The 16,923-nt window shown below is 39.4% G+C and overlaps 1 protein-coding gene across 2 annotated transcripts in view; it reads left to right on the forward strand.

Annotated features, from left to right (window-relative positions):
• Positions 1–15,436, forward strand: part of bmper (BMP binding endothelial regulator) — a 42,189-nt gene extending 26,753 nt beyond the window's left edge. For both annotated transcript variants that reach the window (XM_044358110.1, XM_044358111.1), the window contains exons 7-16: positions 388–487; positions 1,215–1,324; positions 1,455–1,589; positions 2,364–2,468; positions 7,358–7,403; positions 8,119–8,288; positions 8,464–8,665; positions 9,496–9,838; positions 10,522–10,652; positions 12,074–15,436. In XM_044358110.1, the coding sequence (XP_044214045.1) occupies positions 388–487; positions 1,215–1,324; positions 1,455–1,589; positions 2,364–2,468; positions 7,358–7,403; positions 8,119–8,288; positions 8,464–8,665; positions 9,496–9,838; positions 10,522–10,652; positions 12,074–12,255 (1,524 nt within the window). In that variant the 3' untranslated portion in view covers positions 12,256–15,436. The remainder of the gene's footprint in view (positions 1–387; positions 488–1,214; positions 1,325–1,454; positions 1,590–2,363; positions 2,469–7,357; positions 7,404–8,118; positions 8,289–8,463; positions 8,666–9,495; positions 9,839–10,521; positions 10,653–12,073) is intronic.
• Positions 15,437–16,923: the final 1,487 nt, after the last annotated feature.

Here is a 16,923-nt window from a genome sequence, read left to right on the forward strand (position 1 = left end):
GGAGTCACAAACGTTCGGTTGGAACAACATCCTCTTCCTTGTTTTTTTCCCCTCCTTTCCTCACCTCCCTCTCTGAGTCCCCCCCCTTTTGCTCCTCTTCCTCCCTCCTCTTCCTCCCTCCCTCTCTACACAAACAAACCCTACAGGTACGACCATAAACACATTACAGCATTAATGTGTTGGCACCTTGTTGAGGCGACCTGTAGGCTTGTTAACACATATACACACACACACACGCAGAGGTTTGCTGGTTTAAAATTATTCTCTGACTTGGCTCCATGAAATATTTCCATTACAACATCATAAAATTGAGGTTGACTGTTAAGACACTACATGCTGACTGTTGGTGCTAAAGATTTGTTGTTTTGTTGTTTTGTTGTTTTTCAGGGAGGACGGACTCTCTGTATGAGGGAGGTGTGTCCTGTCCTGTCCTGCCCGGCCCACCTCAGCCACACCCCTGCAGGACAGTGCTGCCCCAGATGTCTCGGTAAAAAAAAACTACAAATCATCCTCCTGACCTGACACCTGTGTGGAGATTTATGACGCAGCATGAAGGAAAGACTATCAGAGATTTTTTGATAATAAAGTCGAAAAATTCATGAGAAGAAAGTCAGAGTAGCAGAAAAGTAGTAATTTTCTTTCTTTCTTTATGAGAAAAATGTCATAAATTTAAGTCGAATTTTCTAATTATTCTTAAAATTACAACCTTTTTCTCATAATATAATCACTTTTCCTGTAGGAATACCACTTTATCTCAAAATATTATAACTTTGTCTCATAACATTACAGCTTTTTCATCTCCAGAGAGATTAATCTAGTAAATAGTTCTATCTATTCTATCTATAATCTAATAAAGCAGAGGCAATATCACCGGCCCTGCTCAAATGACACGAACCAGCAACAGTTCAACATCACTCAAAAGTCAGCCAGCTGTGATCGCCGTCTTTCTGAGAAACCTGCGGACTCTTGGCAGATTGTTTCCTTGGTTACTAAGCACAGCTGCATCCATCCTGCTCTCTTCAGCTCTTTCTATTGGCTATAAATGAACTTGTACTACTTCTATTTCTATCTGTTGAATAGCAAAAGTTAAATCACAACCTGAAAAAGTCACTAAATAACTCTTTGTGTCCAGTTTTTGTGTCTCTTCTTCTCATTGTTGACTCTGTGTGTCTCTCCTCCTCCTCTTCCTCCTCCTCCTCTTCCTCCTCTCCCAGGTCAGAGGAAGGTGTTCGATCTGTCTTTGGGAAGCTGTTTGTTCCACAGCGAGGTCTACGAGAACGGGACGTGCTTTTTACACGACAACTGCACCACCTGCACCTGCAAGGTACCATCACACCCGCACCATCAGTAATTAAGGATCCAGTCCATAATTATTAACTCAACCCGCTATCCCTCCATGACCATCTTCTTCTTCTTCTTCTTCTTTTTCTTTTTCTTCTTCTACTACTTCCCAGGATTCCACGGTGGTGTGCAAAAAGCGGTGCTCGCGGCCGGGGAGTTGCCAGGGTAACCAGTGCTGTGATGAGTGCCTGTCCTACGTGAAGGTGGAGGAGGTGAAGTACTGCAGAGTCCGGAACAAGATCTACAGGGTGAGAGAACACAAACAATACCTGAAGGATGGATGGAAGGATGAATGATGTATGGATGGACAGATGGATGAATTAATGTAATTGGAGGGATGGATAGATGGATGGATGTTTGGACAAATGATGGCTGGATTGATGGTGGTTGGGTGAATTAATGATGGATGGATGGATGGATGAAGGTTGGATGGATGGACAGATGGATGAATTAATGTCATTGGAGGGATGGATGGATGGATGTTTGGACAAATGATGGCTAGATTGATGGTGGTTGGGTGAATGAATGATGGATGGATGAAGGTTGTATAGATGAATGATGAATAGATGATGATTGTATAGATGAAGGATGGATGCATAAATGATGGATGGATGGATGGATGGATGATAGTTGGATATATGAATGGATGATGGTTGTATGGATAAATGATGGATGGATGGATGAATGATGGATTGATGATAGTTGGATGGATTGATGATGGATGAATGATGGATGGATGGATGAATGACGGATGGATGAATGATAGTTAGATGGATGATGGATGGATGAATGATGGATAAATGATGGATGAATGATAGTTGGATGAATGATAGTTGGATGGATGATGGATGGATGAATGACGGATGGATGAATGATAGTTGGATGAATGATAGTTGGATGGATGATGGATGGATGAATGATGGATCGATGGATGGATGAATGACGGATGGATAAATGATGAATGATGGATGAATGAATGACGGACAGATGTGTTCTGAGCTTGTTGTGTTTCTCTCCTGCAGGAAGGCGACATGTGGTCGTCCGTTAACTGCACGCTCTGTGCCTGCGTTAAAGGAAGTGTCGAGTGCCGGCCCAAACAGTGTGTACCAATCACCAGCTGCCCCTCGGTGAGTGACAGGCCCCGCCAGCCAATCAACAGCTTACATCCTGTTTGCAGGGTTTACATCGTGACGTCACGGTTGTCGTTCGACCTGTAACTTAACAGCCAACATCAGTCTCTCTCTCTCTCTCTCTCTCTCTCTCTACTCGATTCGGTTTCTTCTCTCTGTTTCTCAGACACGACCTGTCCAACACTCACACTTTACAGTCCATGACTAACTCCATCAATTTCACCTCACATGCGTGACGTCTCAGAATGACGACGTTCCCCTGATTTACCGACAGAGCGAGCCATAACCGATTCACCCGATTTCAACCATTTCACCTGAAAAACAGAGAATCAGTCTGAACCAAAACACTGAACTCTGCAGAAACCGAGAAACAAGACGCACATACTTTATTTTATTTTTCTTTAAATGGTTATTCCTCATCATAATATCCTCCAGTAAGGAATTTACAGGTTTTTGATCATTCAGTCATTTAGCTAAACATAACTATACATACATTTAAGAATATTATAAAGATTTCTGAACTTGTATTATAAATATTTCTACAAAAAACGTGCTTGGATGAAAAAATTTAATATATTTAAAGACTTTTCAGGTCAGTTGAATACTTGTTTTTAAAAGATATAATACATTAATATAATTAATTTATGTCAGATTCATAATACTTTACTTTATGTGGTTATTCCTCATCATAATATCCTCCTTTTCCTATCTAAAACTACTAATGTTACTCGTTCCTTCTTCTTCTTGCAATCTTATAATATAAAATATATAAATTATTTATAAAAATAATCTTCTTTATAAAAATATCTCCCTGTCAGTAGTCATCCAAAGATATTTATAAAAATACTTTATCAGATATGTTTGGCTGACTGCTGACGGGTTTATTTGGAAAAATATATTTTTTAAATGACTTTCCTGCACTTTCCTTGTGTAGTTCAGATCAGTTTGATACTCATGACAGATTTTTATAATATATTTTATAATACATGTCAGGTTTATAGCACCTAAAACACTTTTCTGGACAAATAAAACACTCGTAGAAGATCAGTGTGTTGCTAAAAGGCAGGATTGGAGGTTTTCACTCTCCGAGACACAGCGGTGAGGTTTCCCTGTTACAATGCAAAGGTATCGTTTTAGCACATTAACAATCCTTCACGCATTAGCTGTCAAACGCTCTGGGAACCGCTGGCAGGAGGAAGGTTTTTGTGCTGCGTTCACCTGTCGCGGAGGTCATCTGTCGGCCGGTGGGTGATGGAGTGGATTCCTCGCATACCGCCGGCCGTTAGGCGGTCACGCAGTCAAAGCCGGTGTCAACGTGGTCCAAGTTCACACGCTTCCAGCGGTTACGACAAGCCCTCACCTGTTGTTTGTGGTCAGAGCAGGCGGCTGCAGAGTGATGTAGGTGGTCTGCACTGAGTTTTGTCTTTAGTGAAAGGGTCTAGTTTCTCTTACTGCATAAACTACTGATAATGTATTTCAAGAATCAACAGGCTGGTAGGTTGTTTACCTCAGATGTATGTTTACTGACAGGTGGGAAGCATCACATGGAATTAACATATGAGAAGAAGAAAAGGGAGAACAGAACAACAGCTTGGATTTAATTTTATTTGAACTGGCACATTAATCGTAATGTCAGATTTTAGAATTAAATTATTTTATTTTCTCTCTAAAAGTCCTCAGGCCAACATCAGTACAATGGACGCAGTGTTTTGCTGCATGTGTTAATAATCTTTGCTAATTTATGACCCTGGGTTGGAGACTTAGTAGCTCATAAAAAAAACTAGAAATCATAACTAGCAGTTTGGCATAAAAAAAAATGTCTGCAGCTTGTATTTACAGTAAATTTATTAGGATTTGAACACAGCGTGACCTCTCCTTTAGCTTTTAACATCTTAAAAGATACAAAGTAGAGATTTTTGACTGATGGAAATATAGCAAAACACAATGGTGTTTTCTTCTGTAATTTCCTCTCAGGAAATTATTACTCAGTATTTATTATTATTCAACATTTAGTTAAATACACATATTTGCTTTCTTTCGTAGAAGTTATATAAGCAGATTGATATCAATCTCATATCAGCATGTTAAGAACAGGGCCAGGACAGAGTCAGGGGGTGGTTAGCTTAGCTTAGCTTAGCTTAGCATAAAGACTGGAAGCAGGGCAAACAGCTAGCTTAGCTCTGTCCAAAGTTCAAAAAATACAAAATACACCTTGCAAAACCTTAAAAAACACTTAGTAATACCTTGCATCCCTGTATTTGTAGAATCTGTACTCAAACAGAAAAACTAGCTGTAAAAACTACAAGTTGTGGTATATTTTATTTTCAGGGACTTTTTTCAAGATATGATAGATTTATATCGTTAATATTATTAGTAACATCTGTGCTTTTCCTATTGTGACAAGTCGAAATGTCTGTTGTGAAAAAAGGCATCGGACAATGGTTTTAAATTAATTATCCTTCTGGCATTATCCAAAAACAACAACTTATGATTAAAAATATTATGATTTATGATTAAGCTTAGTTCAAAATTGAATTTTGTTGTCATTCATCCATATACAAGTAATACAGTAAACAAATGTTGTTCATCTTTGGGGTCAAGGTAGAAAAGGAAATGAGTAAAACAGACAACACAAGCATACAGATAAATACAAAACAACTGAAACACTTGAGGTTTGGGAAAGGTTGTTATCATGGATAAATATATTTTTAAAAACTACTATTTATTGACTGACATCTGGCCCCAACCTCCACACCATATCATGTACTGGACTTCTCCGGTCCATGTGAAGGAAACATTTACACACTTTTACCTGTCGGACAGTTTCATACCAAGCCTGCTCATAACACACCTGTCCCAGGTTATCATGACTTAGGCTCATCTCTCTCTCTCACAGAGGTCATCACAGCCCGTCTCACCCCTCCAAACACACACATACACACTCATATATACACACTCATATATACACACACACTCTCCCATGCCGTCATCCTGCGGTCAGCAGCAGGTCGGCGGAGTGTGTGCGTCCCTGTGGAGACAGTGTGTCTCCCAACAGCCTTTTGTCTGTGTGACGTTTGAGTGACAGCAAAGAAGAGGTTCCCTATATTTAGGCCCCTGAAAACCAATCTCTGTCACAGTGTGAGTGTGTGTGTGTGTGTGTGTGAGAGAGAGAGAGAGAGAGAGAGAGGAGAGAGAGAGAGAGTGTGTGTCCTCGGTCTGTCAAAAGGCAGCCCTCTTCAAAGAGAGAGAGTGCCCTTTGTGCAGAGGTTAGGACTCTGGAGTGTGTATTGAGTGTACGGAGAAACGTCTGTATGTGATGACAGACGAGTGGTGTGTTGTGTGTGTGTGTGTGTGTGTGTGTGTGTGTGTGTGTGCGTGTGTGTGTGCGTGCGTGCGCGCCAATGAAGGGCTTCCCTGAGGCAACAAAAACTAGGTGTGTGAAAGAGTCCTCTGATCTGCACTTCTGATGGAAGTTGAAACATACTGTACACACACACACACACACACACATATATGGAGGGTCCTGTTACACAGACAGAGTTCAGCGGTTGAAGTCGGAGTATCGGTGACTTTGTGGTCGTCCTGGTTTGACTGTGAACGTGTCAAAACGAGAACTCTTCTCTGTCTCTGTCTTTCATTTTATTTCTGTTCCATCCGTGTGAATGACAGCAGTTGTTACCTTTGTTGTCTCCGCCAACGAAATCTGGAAGGAGGTTGTGTTTTCATCCGTGTCCGTTAACTGTTTGTTAGCATTTTCAGTCGATTAGAAAATGAAACCTTGATGGAAAACACTCGTGCAAATAAGCATAAACTGCAGAGACTGCAGCTTTGGAAGTTACAACATTTTTGAGCTTTCAAGTAGCAGATGTCGGAAATTTAATTTTTTCTTTATTGATACATGGAAATAAGTAATTTATGCCCTCAAATTAGTCTTTTGTGGCCCCTAAAGATAAACATTTATTATCCTGTAAACAGTACAAAATAAAAACCAAATTATATTAAACCTAAGCTGCGTTAAAAAGTGGTACATGTGCATTAATGTGATAGCAGCGAAAGGACACAGAATGGATTCAATAATGTAGCAATATTTTTTATCCAGTAATGAATTCAGTATTTGTAAAACGCCCTAAAACACAGCTGTCGACTTACCGTTAACACTTTAGCTGCTCCTGCTTGACTAGACGCAGCCACAACAACCTGTAAACCTTTAATGATGCAAAAAACAACCTTGAGAGTGCAAATTAGGTAATTCAAGGATATTAATTACTGATTCATGTGCACAAATTATCAAAATGTTTACGTGACATCAGTCTGGCTTTGCAGGTTCGTGCATACCTCTGATAACAATAATGTAACTGTGTGCATCTCTATATTATTAATAATGTGTCTCATGAACTGTCTATCTCCTCCTGTCTCTTTTGTTCTTTCAAACACATCAGTTTAAATAATCTAAAACTGATTTAAAGGTGTTTAATTTGCATCACAGTCATACGAAAGTATGTAAAGTTTTTAGCAGCGATGACACTGTAACAAAAAAAAGAAAATATGTTATAAAATATATTACTGATGTCTCTTGAGAGCGTGTTGCCTTTACAGGTTATAAAACATTTCAGTGTTGTAATTTCTCAACTGTGCAGCTGTTTTCAGTAGTATTAAATATATATATATATTTGATTGTTCATGTTTCTTCAGGTCTGTTCTGTCTCTGGTCTTCCTGTGATGCTGCTAACTATTAGTCTGTGTTCTGTCAAAGATTTTTCTGTTTTTTAATCATTGCCATGTTTAGGTGTTCTTCCATCTTTTCTCAATCTGTCTGATCCTCCTGAGAGTACACTGTTTAACGTGTGTGTGTGTGTGTGTGTGTGTCTGTGCCTCGTCTTATGCAGAATAAGATCCTGAACAGGACCGGCTGCTGTCCGGTTTGCACTGAAAGTGAGTAAGTTCTTCTCAAAACCTCATCCTCACATTTTAAATCCCTCCACACAGTGAATTGCGGGATTCAAACATTCCTCAATTAATCAAAGAAAACTGTCGAATTTGATGCCTTAAAAAGTCTTAAAATATCCAGTTGTTAAGGTCTCGATTGTATTAAATATTTCTGTTATTACATTTTCTGTTGATGCAGATGTGGAATTATCCAGTATAGATGGATTATCTGTATTAAGTGATAAATCAATCAAAGTGAGGTAAAAGCCATGAATTAACCCCCTTAAAAGCAAAGAAAACAAATCTCTGTCCAGCCATTGTTTCTTCAGCTGAGTGTTTCCCATGAACTCCAGACCAAACTGCGGTTTGCCCTCGGGTCACTTTAGTTTGGTTTTTGGCTGCAACCTGCAGCAAAAATCCCAGAAATGACTGTAAATGTACCATTACAAGACTACAAAGACTCCATGTGCCTAGTTTATAACGTTGTGTTTAGTTCAGTTTAGTTTAGAGACATAGTTTGACCGGACCACAACGTCTGGTTCCAAAATGTAATTGGAAATTATCTTTTTGCTGCTGGTTGTCATCAACAAGTCTCCTTCCACCCATGCACGCTCGCATTTTGGTTTTTTTTTTTTTTAAGGTTGCTGAGTTCAAGTCTGCTTTCTATGTATTTCTGATTTCAACATTTACTCCATCTTCATTTCTCTTCGTCTCTCTGCAGAGCCGGGTGTATGTACGGTCTTTGGAGACCCTCATTACAACACCTTCGACGGCAGGACCTTTAACTTTCAGGGAACCTGTCAGTACGTGCTGACTCGTGAATGTGCTGGCGTTCCCTCAGCAGGGCCGGGAAATACCGTCAACATCAACAGCCCCGACTCGAGCTTCACGGTAGGATGAGAGTTTAATTTTTAGAAACATCACAGCCTTTAAAAGGATTAAAGACAGTTGGATGAGGTTTCATGGACCTACCTGTAGCCTAGCTAAGCACTGGAAGCACTGGAAACACTGGAAGAAGGAGGAAACTGAGTGAGCTTGACCTTTATTTTCCGTGACTCGCTCCCAGGTGTTGGTGAAGAACGACGCCCGGCGGACTCGCTCCTTCTCCTGGACTCAGTCTGTTGAGGTGAGGCTGTCGGGTTTGGTCCTCAGCCTCCATCAGCACCTGACGGTCCGGAGGAACGGCACCCGTATCGCCCTCCCCTACCACGGCCCCGGGGTGCACATCGACCTGGACGGATACCTGCTCAAACTCACCACCATCGCAGGTCAGCACACAACACGCAGGTCACGCTTTTTAAGGAGACATCACACTCGATTTAAAGATTTAGTTTAACACTCACACGTCTCAACCAACCTGTAAATGAGCAAGATGTTGCAATTTATTGATTTTATACAATCAAACTGAGATGCAAACTGCTGATATTTGAATCTTCCAACATGCAAAGCTGGAAGGAGCAACTTAAAAGGAATAATGTTCATTTAAAAACTCATAATCAATATATTGAATACTAATCGTGACATCACACAGGCCAGTTGTTACATGGTTTATTACAAGAAACAGAAACAAACTAATGAGTTTGTACTTTGAGTTTCTTAACGCATCATTTCAATGCAAATTTAATTGATCCAGTTTATCACTGTATTGATTTATTGTGCAGTAATGAAACACCAAAATTTTGTGTAATTATTCCAATCGCACTCTCCACAATAAACCACAGCTGTCGGTAAAAAATTACCTTTTTCAAAATAATCTCAACTCAAGGTCCACTTACAAGCTTTTTCAACCAATTCTATGACAACTGAGCAGACTCAGTCTGTTGATGAAGACTGTGGTTGAAAGCTTTGGAAAAAGCTAGTAAATGGACCTTGAGCTAAGATAATTTAGACCAAAACCATAAATCCAAGTCCAATAATGAACTTAAAAGCTCTGTTTTCATTCAAACCTTCGTCCATATCTTTAAAATTCTGTTCTCTCAAGCTGATATAGTGATAATTTATGATCTTTGACCTTTAAAACACACAAAAAGCACTTACCTCGGGCAGGGAAATATAATATCTAAAGGAATTAACTTGATTCTAACTTTACACCCTGCAGGTCTGGAGATCACGTGGGACGGTGACAGTTTCGTAGAGGTCGTGGCCGCTCCCCACCTGCGCGGACGCCTCTGCGGCCTTTGCGGCAACTACAACGGCCACAAGCGCGACGACACCATGGGAGGCGACGGCCAGTTCAAGTTCGACGTGGACGAGTTCGCCGAGTCGTGGCGAGTCGAGGGCAACGAGGTTTGCGCCCAGCAGCCTCCGCCTCGCCGGCCGACGTCCTTCCTGTGCCCCGGCAGCGTCAAAGTCAAGTTCAGGGCTCACCGGGAGTGTCAGAAGATTAAGTCGTGGGAGTTTCAGAAGTGCCACCGTGTGGTTGACTTCGCCCCTTTCTACCGGTGAGGCCAAGAACTGAATGTAGACTTTTGATACCAAATGATGAGTTAACAACCCACTCTTGTCCAAAAAAGGACTTTTATTATAAACATACATCTTGTGAAATGAATCATTATTTTAAAATCTTGTTTTTTATGGTTTCTCAACCCAATTAAGCACCGTGCTCTCTAAGACTTACCCTGCAACCTGACCATAAACCCTTCTTCACTGATATGTCCTCTCAATATCATTGCCACAGAAGAAAGGACATTTTGTACGCAGTATACACATACACTGTTCTCTGGATTTTGTAGGAAGTCTATTCAACAGAAGTTGTCCAACTGATGCAGTCATGAACTAGGAGACATATCAAGAAAAACATCTGTCTCTACCAGTAACACTTAACCACTAAATTTGGACGTTAAAACCAAGAAAACTGAACTTTGAAAGGAAAACAGTCAAACTGAGCAAAACAAAACATCCAGTGTTTGTCTTTAAATATCTGAACATTGAAAAGGCCAGTGTCAAAGCTGTCCTACGAGAGTACAGACCAGTATAATGATGCACGTACATCTAAACTATTCCTTGAACTAACGACTAATCCCATCCAAATCCCTGACCCACAAAACAACAACCACTTTCCAGAAGTTAGGTTTTGGCGTACAGGTTCTGTAAAATAACTGATTGATCGTCCTGCTCTCTGCAGGTCGTGTGTGACGGACATGTGTGAGTGTCCGGTCCATAAGAACTGCTACTGCGAGTCCTTCATCGCCTACAGCCGCGCCTGCGAGAGGGAAGGAGTACCCGTCCTCTGGAGGCCCGACACTGCTTGTATGGGTGAGTGAACTGATCACAATCTCACATGAGATCAATAGTCAAAGACATATAGATATACAAAGAAGATATACATGAATAGTAATCATGAAAAGTTATCTTAAAGACCACAGATGGACTTTAAATCTAGTGTGTTTTGCTTTGTTCATGGTGTTAGATGCCATTTTGATCAGACTGTACAATAGATTCTGTTATAGTCGTGTTATTATGTAATTTAGACATCATCAGACGTGGACTGGGCTGCTACTGGTGTCTGCTTTTCATTTTTAAACCAAAAAAAAAACATGGCAGATGTTGAGAAAATGTTCTCCCACAGCCCATCACATTCAGCGTTTTTCACAAGTTTCAGGGATTTTAAGAGACAGTGAATCATCATAATCAAAATCAAAATTTGTTTTGACCTTTGTGTTAAAAACCTATCCTATAAAATTACACAAATAGGAACTAAATATGATGCACATGAATAAAATATCTCATATAGGATCAACAGTAAGTGGCCTTTAATTTCCCTTTCTTAATATATCCCCCAGACCTTCAGCTCACTAATAGTAGAGCACCTTTAAAGTCTTTATCTTCATTCATGTGACATATTTCCGAATGAAACAGAATCATATCCTACAGATGTGATTGGATCCCTCAAAAGGTCTTTTAGCCTCCCTCGCCCGCTTTGTTAGATCAGGAGAATAAATACATTAGATCTCAACCACAGTCTTTGGAAGTTTATACAAAGACAAACACACCTCCTACTAAGATATCGCTCTGCTAGCTACCCAGTGTGGTTTTATATGATGGGCAGGGTTAGCTAGCTAGCTAGTTACACCACATTTGATTGGAGAAATTAATGTAACCGCCCCTGAGTTCAAGATGAGTAATTTTACGGGGCTTTTGATATAATATTTGACACTTGGACACATATTTAGCGTGTTATAACATTCGAGCGCGCTGCCACAGACCCTCAGGAAACTATTTGGGTCGGTGGACTCCTGTTTGAGCCAACATGGCGCTCACTCTGGGAAATTTTGTTGACATATTTAGCATGTATCAAGAGAAATAAGTCAATGAATAGTTAACACAGGATTAGAATTTGGAAAATGTATTGTATGTATGTAATGTAATCTTTGTATCATGACATTTCTTGAAATGTTTGTGGTGTGATAGGAATGTTTATGAATGTCTGTGATGGTGAACAGTTTCCTTAAAATCTTTGTAACCTTAAATGCTCAGCAAAAACTTTTTATGGACCACAAGAAGACGAGCAGTAGCACTAGTAGTTCAGCCCAAGAAACTTCTGTATCAAGTCAAATGATACTCTTTATATCATCAGCCCGTCAAATGTATCAATAACCTTATTTCCACGTACGTTATTACAACTGATTGGCTGAATCCTAACCTCTTTTTTTTAATCTCCTCTTCCCTCCCTTCAGCCACCCAGTGTAAACACGGCGCCGTGTACGACACCTGCGGACCGGGCTGCACCAAAACCTGCGACAACTGGAACGAGATCGGACCGTGCCACAAGCCCTGCGTGGCCGGCTGCCACTGCCCCGCCAACCTGGTGCTGTTCCAGGGACGCTGCATCAAACCCATAGCCTGTCCTGGACGGTGACCCTTGTGACCCGGGTGGGAGGGGGGATTAGGTTAGGGAAGGTCATTCAGTATCAAGACTTTGGGGGGGCCAAACTAGCCAAGAAGAGTTTTTTTTGGGAGGACACCTAAAGGCTACTCGAGTCGACAGATCAGATGCAACAAGGTACTCAGGGTCCATATCGTCGTAAGGAAGCGTGTCGCAGTGAGAACAGTGATGGACTGAAGGGAAACTTAGCGGATGCTCACCACCACATTCAGCTTCTTGTGCCTCTTGTAATACCATGTGCTGTCATACCAGTCACCACCACAAGGGGGGGGGGGGGGGGCGCTAATATCAGTCTCAAAGAGGTAGAACTTCACTCCTAAGAGAAAACTCAGGGGCTCTATTTGGAGATTTTTTTTTTTTTTTGGATCTCCAGCAGCTGAGGAACATTTGAGCACGCTGTCATGGACCCTCAGGAAACAGGAATTTTTAGGGCCAGTGGACTCCCGTTTTGAGCCAAAATGGCGCCCGAATTTCTCTCACAAACACTCTGAAGTGAGCGTCTGCATCTGGAAATGGGGGAGATTTCAAAGTGGAGAAACTCTCTGATGCATGATATCGAACTGCCCCTTGTAATCTCTATTCCATCATTTCATACTGTAAGCTAGCAGATTTATATGAAAAGACAGACAGCTTTTATATTATTATTATTATTATTATAATTATTATTATTATTGTTCTAATTATTATTATTTGTTGTTGATATTGTTAATTTATATATCGGTCAAATGACATGTCGTAGCAAGAGCCAGAATCATGAACATAATTGCGTTATAAATGATTTAAAGGGAAAAAAAAGCTATTTATGTATTTGTTGTGTACTTTTGTGTTACTGTTTGAAGAGAAATGCCCAAATGTGACTCAGTCGTTGCACCATCGCAGGGAAAAAGTACTGTATTGTGTTCTTCTCCGTGTACAGGTTGTTGTGGTTAGTATCAAACTGAAGGTGTTCATCTTAAGCATATGTTTCACTTGACGATAATTATTTAAAGACCAGCAATATAATCTTTTATCGAAGTCCCATTTTTGACGTCTGTCTTTACTTTTGAAAGTGTTCGTTAATGGCAGCAGAAGCTTTTGGTCAGAAGCAGCGGTTTCCAACTTGGACATGATTGTCCAGCTAGAAAAAAAAAAAAAAAAAAACTAAATCATAAAAACTAAATTATTCTTATTTTTGGTCTTTTTCCTCTAATTGCCTTCAGATTTATAAACTTGCAACCATGATGAAGGGTTGCAAATAAAAACCACTGCTGTAAAGGTTGAACATTCGGCAGCCAAAGTTGAAAAAATGTTGTAAAGCCGGATTCATAGTTGATGAAAGAGGTTAACGAAAGTCCAGTTTTGATTATAATTCATGGTTGGATTTTACCAGTGTGAAGCATCACTGCAACACTAACCGTATCATGCTTTAATTATATTCACCACAGTTATGTGTTTATATTATTTCATTCATTTTATGATACACAGCAACAGTTGGAAAGGCTTGTCTTTATAGCAGCGATTTTTTTTTGATTAATTGATTAATTGTTTGGTCTATAAAATACAAGAAAACTGAAAAAAATGTCATCCACAGTTTCCTAAAGCTCAATTAATGTCATCAAATTGCCTCTTTTGTTCAACCAACTGTCCAAAATTCAAACATAAGACCAAAGCAAATCCTAACAAATGACAATCGGTTATCAACAACAGCTGCTGATTATATTTCTGCTGATCAATTAATCAACTTATCGTTGCAGCTCTGCTTGTCTTGTCTCTTCACTTAATAAACAACCAGTCCTGTGCAAAATCTCCATGTCTTAAAACCTTCAAACACGACCATGTTCACTAAAAAAAAGGAGGAAAAACATCTATTTTAAATACTTTTGCACACTTTTAATACACTTCAAATTTGTACAAACATATTTCACAAAAACGTAGCACTAAAGAAAACACATAAGAACTAAAGCATCAAATACAACAGAGTCAGTCTGACAACAGAAGTGTTGTTATTACAGAGGACACGAGGAGAAAATGTGACTTTTGCACCCACCTTCCTCAGTGATTGGTTCACTGAATAATTCGCCACTTTGAGTCTTCAAGTACAGGAGATATTTTAAAAGTAAATAACTGTAGGCTGGGGTCAAATTTACCAACACTTGGCAGGTGGTTAATTTCCCATATAAAGAAGAAATACATACATATATATATATATATATATATATATATATATAGTACCTGGTCCTCCTGAGAATCAGGATGTTTGACTTCCAGCTGTTTTAAATACTGTGTGGTGCGTCAGTAACTTGTCTGATCGATCACAACCGTCTCTTCTGTTCTGTTCTGTGAGCTCATGAAGCAAAAGACGAACTTCATCTAAAGATGCTTTTGAGAAACACAGCCATGATATAAAAACACCGCCGTCGACAATTACATCCAAGATAACGCGGTGGTGTTATTGGTGGTGGTGAAAGGGTTTCATCTCAAAATGCTACATGACCATTTGCAGATGACATTCTCTAATCTTTATAAGTTTTTAAAGTATTTAGTCACTGAATTTTATTTTCTTTACAGTAGATGTCCAAACAATGATACAGATTTGTAAAGCCTTATATTTTTGAATCATTCAAGGTCCTAAATGTACCAATTAATTGAAGTTTGTCCAACGTTTACAGGTGCAGCAGGACAGTGAGGAAGATGTCAGTCCAGTACAGTCTGGACACTTCACTTGTGAAGAAGTCTAAATAGACCTTTTTCACTGCAGACATTTTGATTTGTCATAGCTGGAAGAGCACAGGTGATGTCCAGTGAATCATCCTGCACTATAGCAAGGTCATGAAAACTAAATGGGATTCATCATCATCAATGTTTTAATTTCACTTGTGCTTTTGCTGCTTTGACATATAAAAATGTCTGCTGAGAAAAAAATTATAAATAAATATTGTTAGTGTTTATATTTCACAGTTAGAACTCATTAAATGGCAGACAGTTAATATAATGCACTATACTATTCAGTAAGTAAGGAATGATTTTGGACACAGTCTTTGACTTTGTTGAGTTTCTTGAAGCCGCTACAACACACCGACTGTAAACTCTCACAGGTGTTTTCATGTACAGTCTGTGCTTGAGTGACGTCTGACTGAAGCTGAAGTCAGACTGGATTTCTCTGGAAAAATTCATGTATGAAGTACATAAAAGCAGCAAGAGGAGACAGGAAATAGTGCAGGTAGTTGCACACAAACTGCGGTAGCTAGCATTACCTGCAGACTAACAACAATAGTCCACAAAGTTGTAAAATTATACAGTGTTTTATCAAATATTTTAATGTCATTTATCAATTTAACTGTAGCCGAGCAGCATCCCTCTTCTTCTTCTGCTGCTTGTAATATTTCACCGTTTAGTTATAAACGAAGCAAATAAACAATCAATATTTCCTGACTGACAGGTCAGGCCCACTCGTCTCTCAAACCGCCGGAACGTTGTGAGTTAAAGTTTGATCAGATTCAACTCTGCATGAAGCAAAAGCAAATGTGAAATCCGGTCTGACTGCACCATCAATCTCCTGTTGCACCTACAACAGGTGGAACAAACTTAAACTATTGGTAGATTGAGAAAAGTGACCTAATTTAATTTCCTGCATAACTAACATGACTAAGTGCTTTTCCTTCTGCATAGAAAAACAAAACTAAAGATTTCTTAGTCGATCGAGACAATAATAGTCGTCTATTTGACTATTTCGAAATTCTAAATGTTGACAAATCTGCAAAAAATAATCATTATTCAGTGTTTTACTCTTGCACTTAACATTTGTCAGGATGAAAAAAAACAAAAATCCTCTCAGAAAAACACATTATCAACTCTGAACTGTCTTGTCAGTTTAGTCATTTTGTGATGAAACTCCTTCGTTGTGTGTTTTTTGGCTGTTGTGTTGCATTAATAATGATATTCATTAACACCGGTGGCTTAAACAGATTAAAAAGGGAACAATCACTGACATCACTACTCGAATCCACAACACAAACATTTCAGATAAAATGAAAACATTGAAACACGCTGTGTGAATGTGTTTGCTCTCTGCACATGATGAGCTGCAGGTCAAGTCTTTGGCATTTATACAAGATAAGACATTCACCTTCATTTACAGACTGAAACGCTGTAAGGCATGGGATGGTACTATGGTTTTAGCTTTATATGACAAATGTGGAGCAAAAATAAGATTTTCTCTGGTTGAAAACACATGACTGATACAACAAACCTGAAACAAATAGTGGTCATTAAGATAAAAAAAATAACAGGAAACTCTTTGGAGGAAACGTGTTTTTTTCACACTCAATCCTGCATATTTTGGATTTCAGGTTGTTTTTTTTATTGGATGTGAAATTTCGTTGTCGCCCATGCCTCAAATCTAGACCCTAAACTAATTCACTCACCAGTTAAATGATTAATATCATCTGTAATTCTCTTCCACAAGCTTTGATACTGTAACTGGTTATACTGTGAGCCAGCAGGATTTATCGGGACATTTATAATTATTCATCAATCATATGAGCTAAATGATGAAAGTAATGGCAGCACTTTGCCATTTCACCCGACCATTAGAGAACCCTACAAACAACTTCCTACTGTACCTCCTCCTCTGTACACTCAAACAGCTGCCTATGCTTTCAT

This window comes from Thunnus albacares, chromosome 8 (assembly GCF_914725855.1).
Source record: "Thunnus albacares chromosome 8, fThuAlb1.1, whole genome shotgun sequence".
In the NCBI taxonomy this organism is placed as follows: Eukaryota; Metazoa; Chordata; class Actinopteri; order Scombriformes; family Scombridae; genus Thunnus; species Thunnus albacares.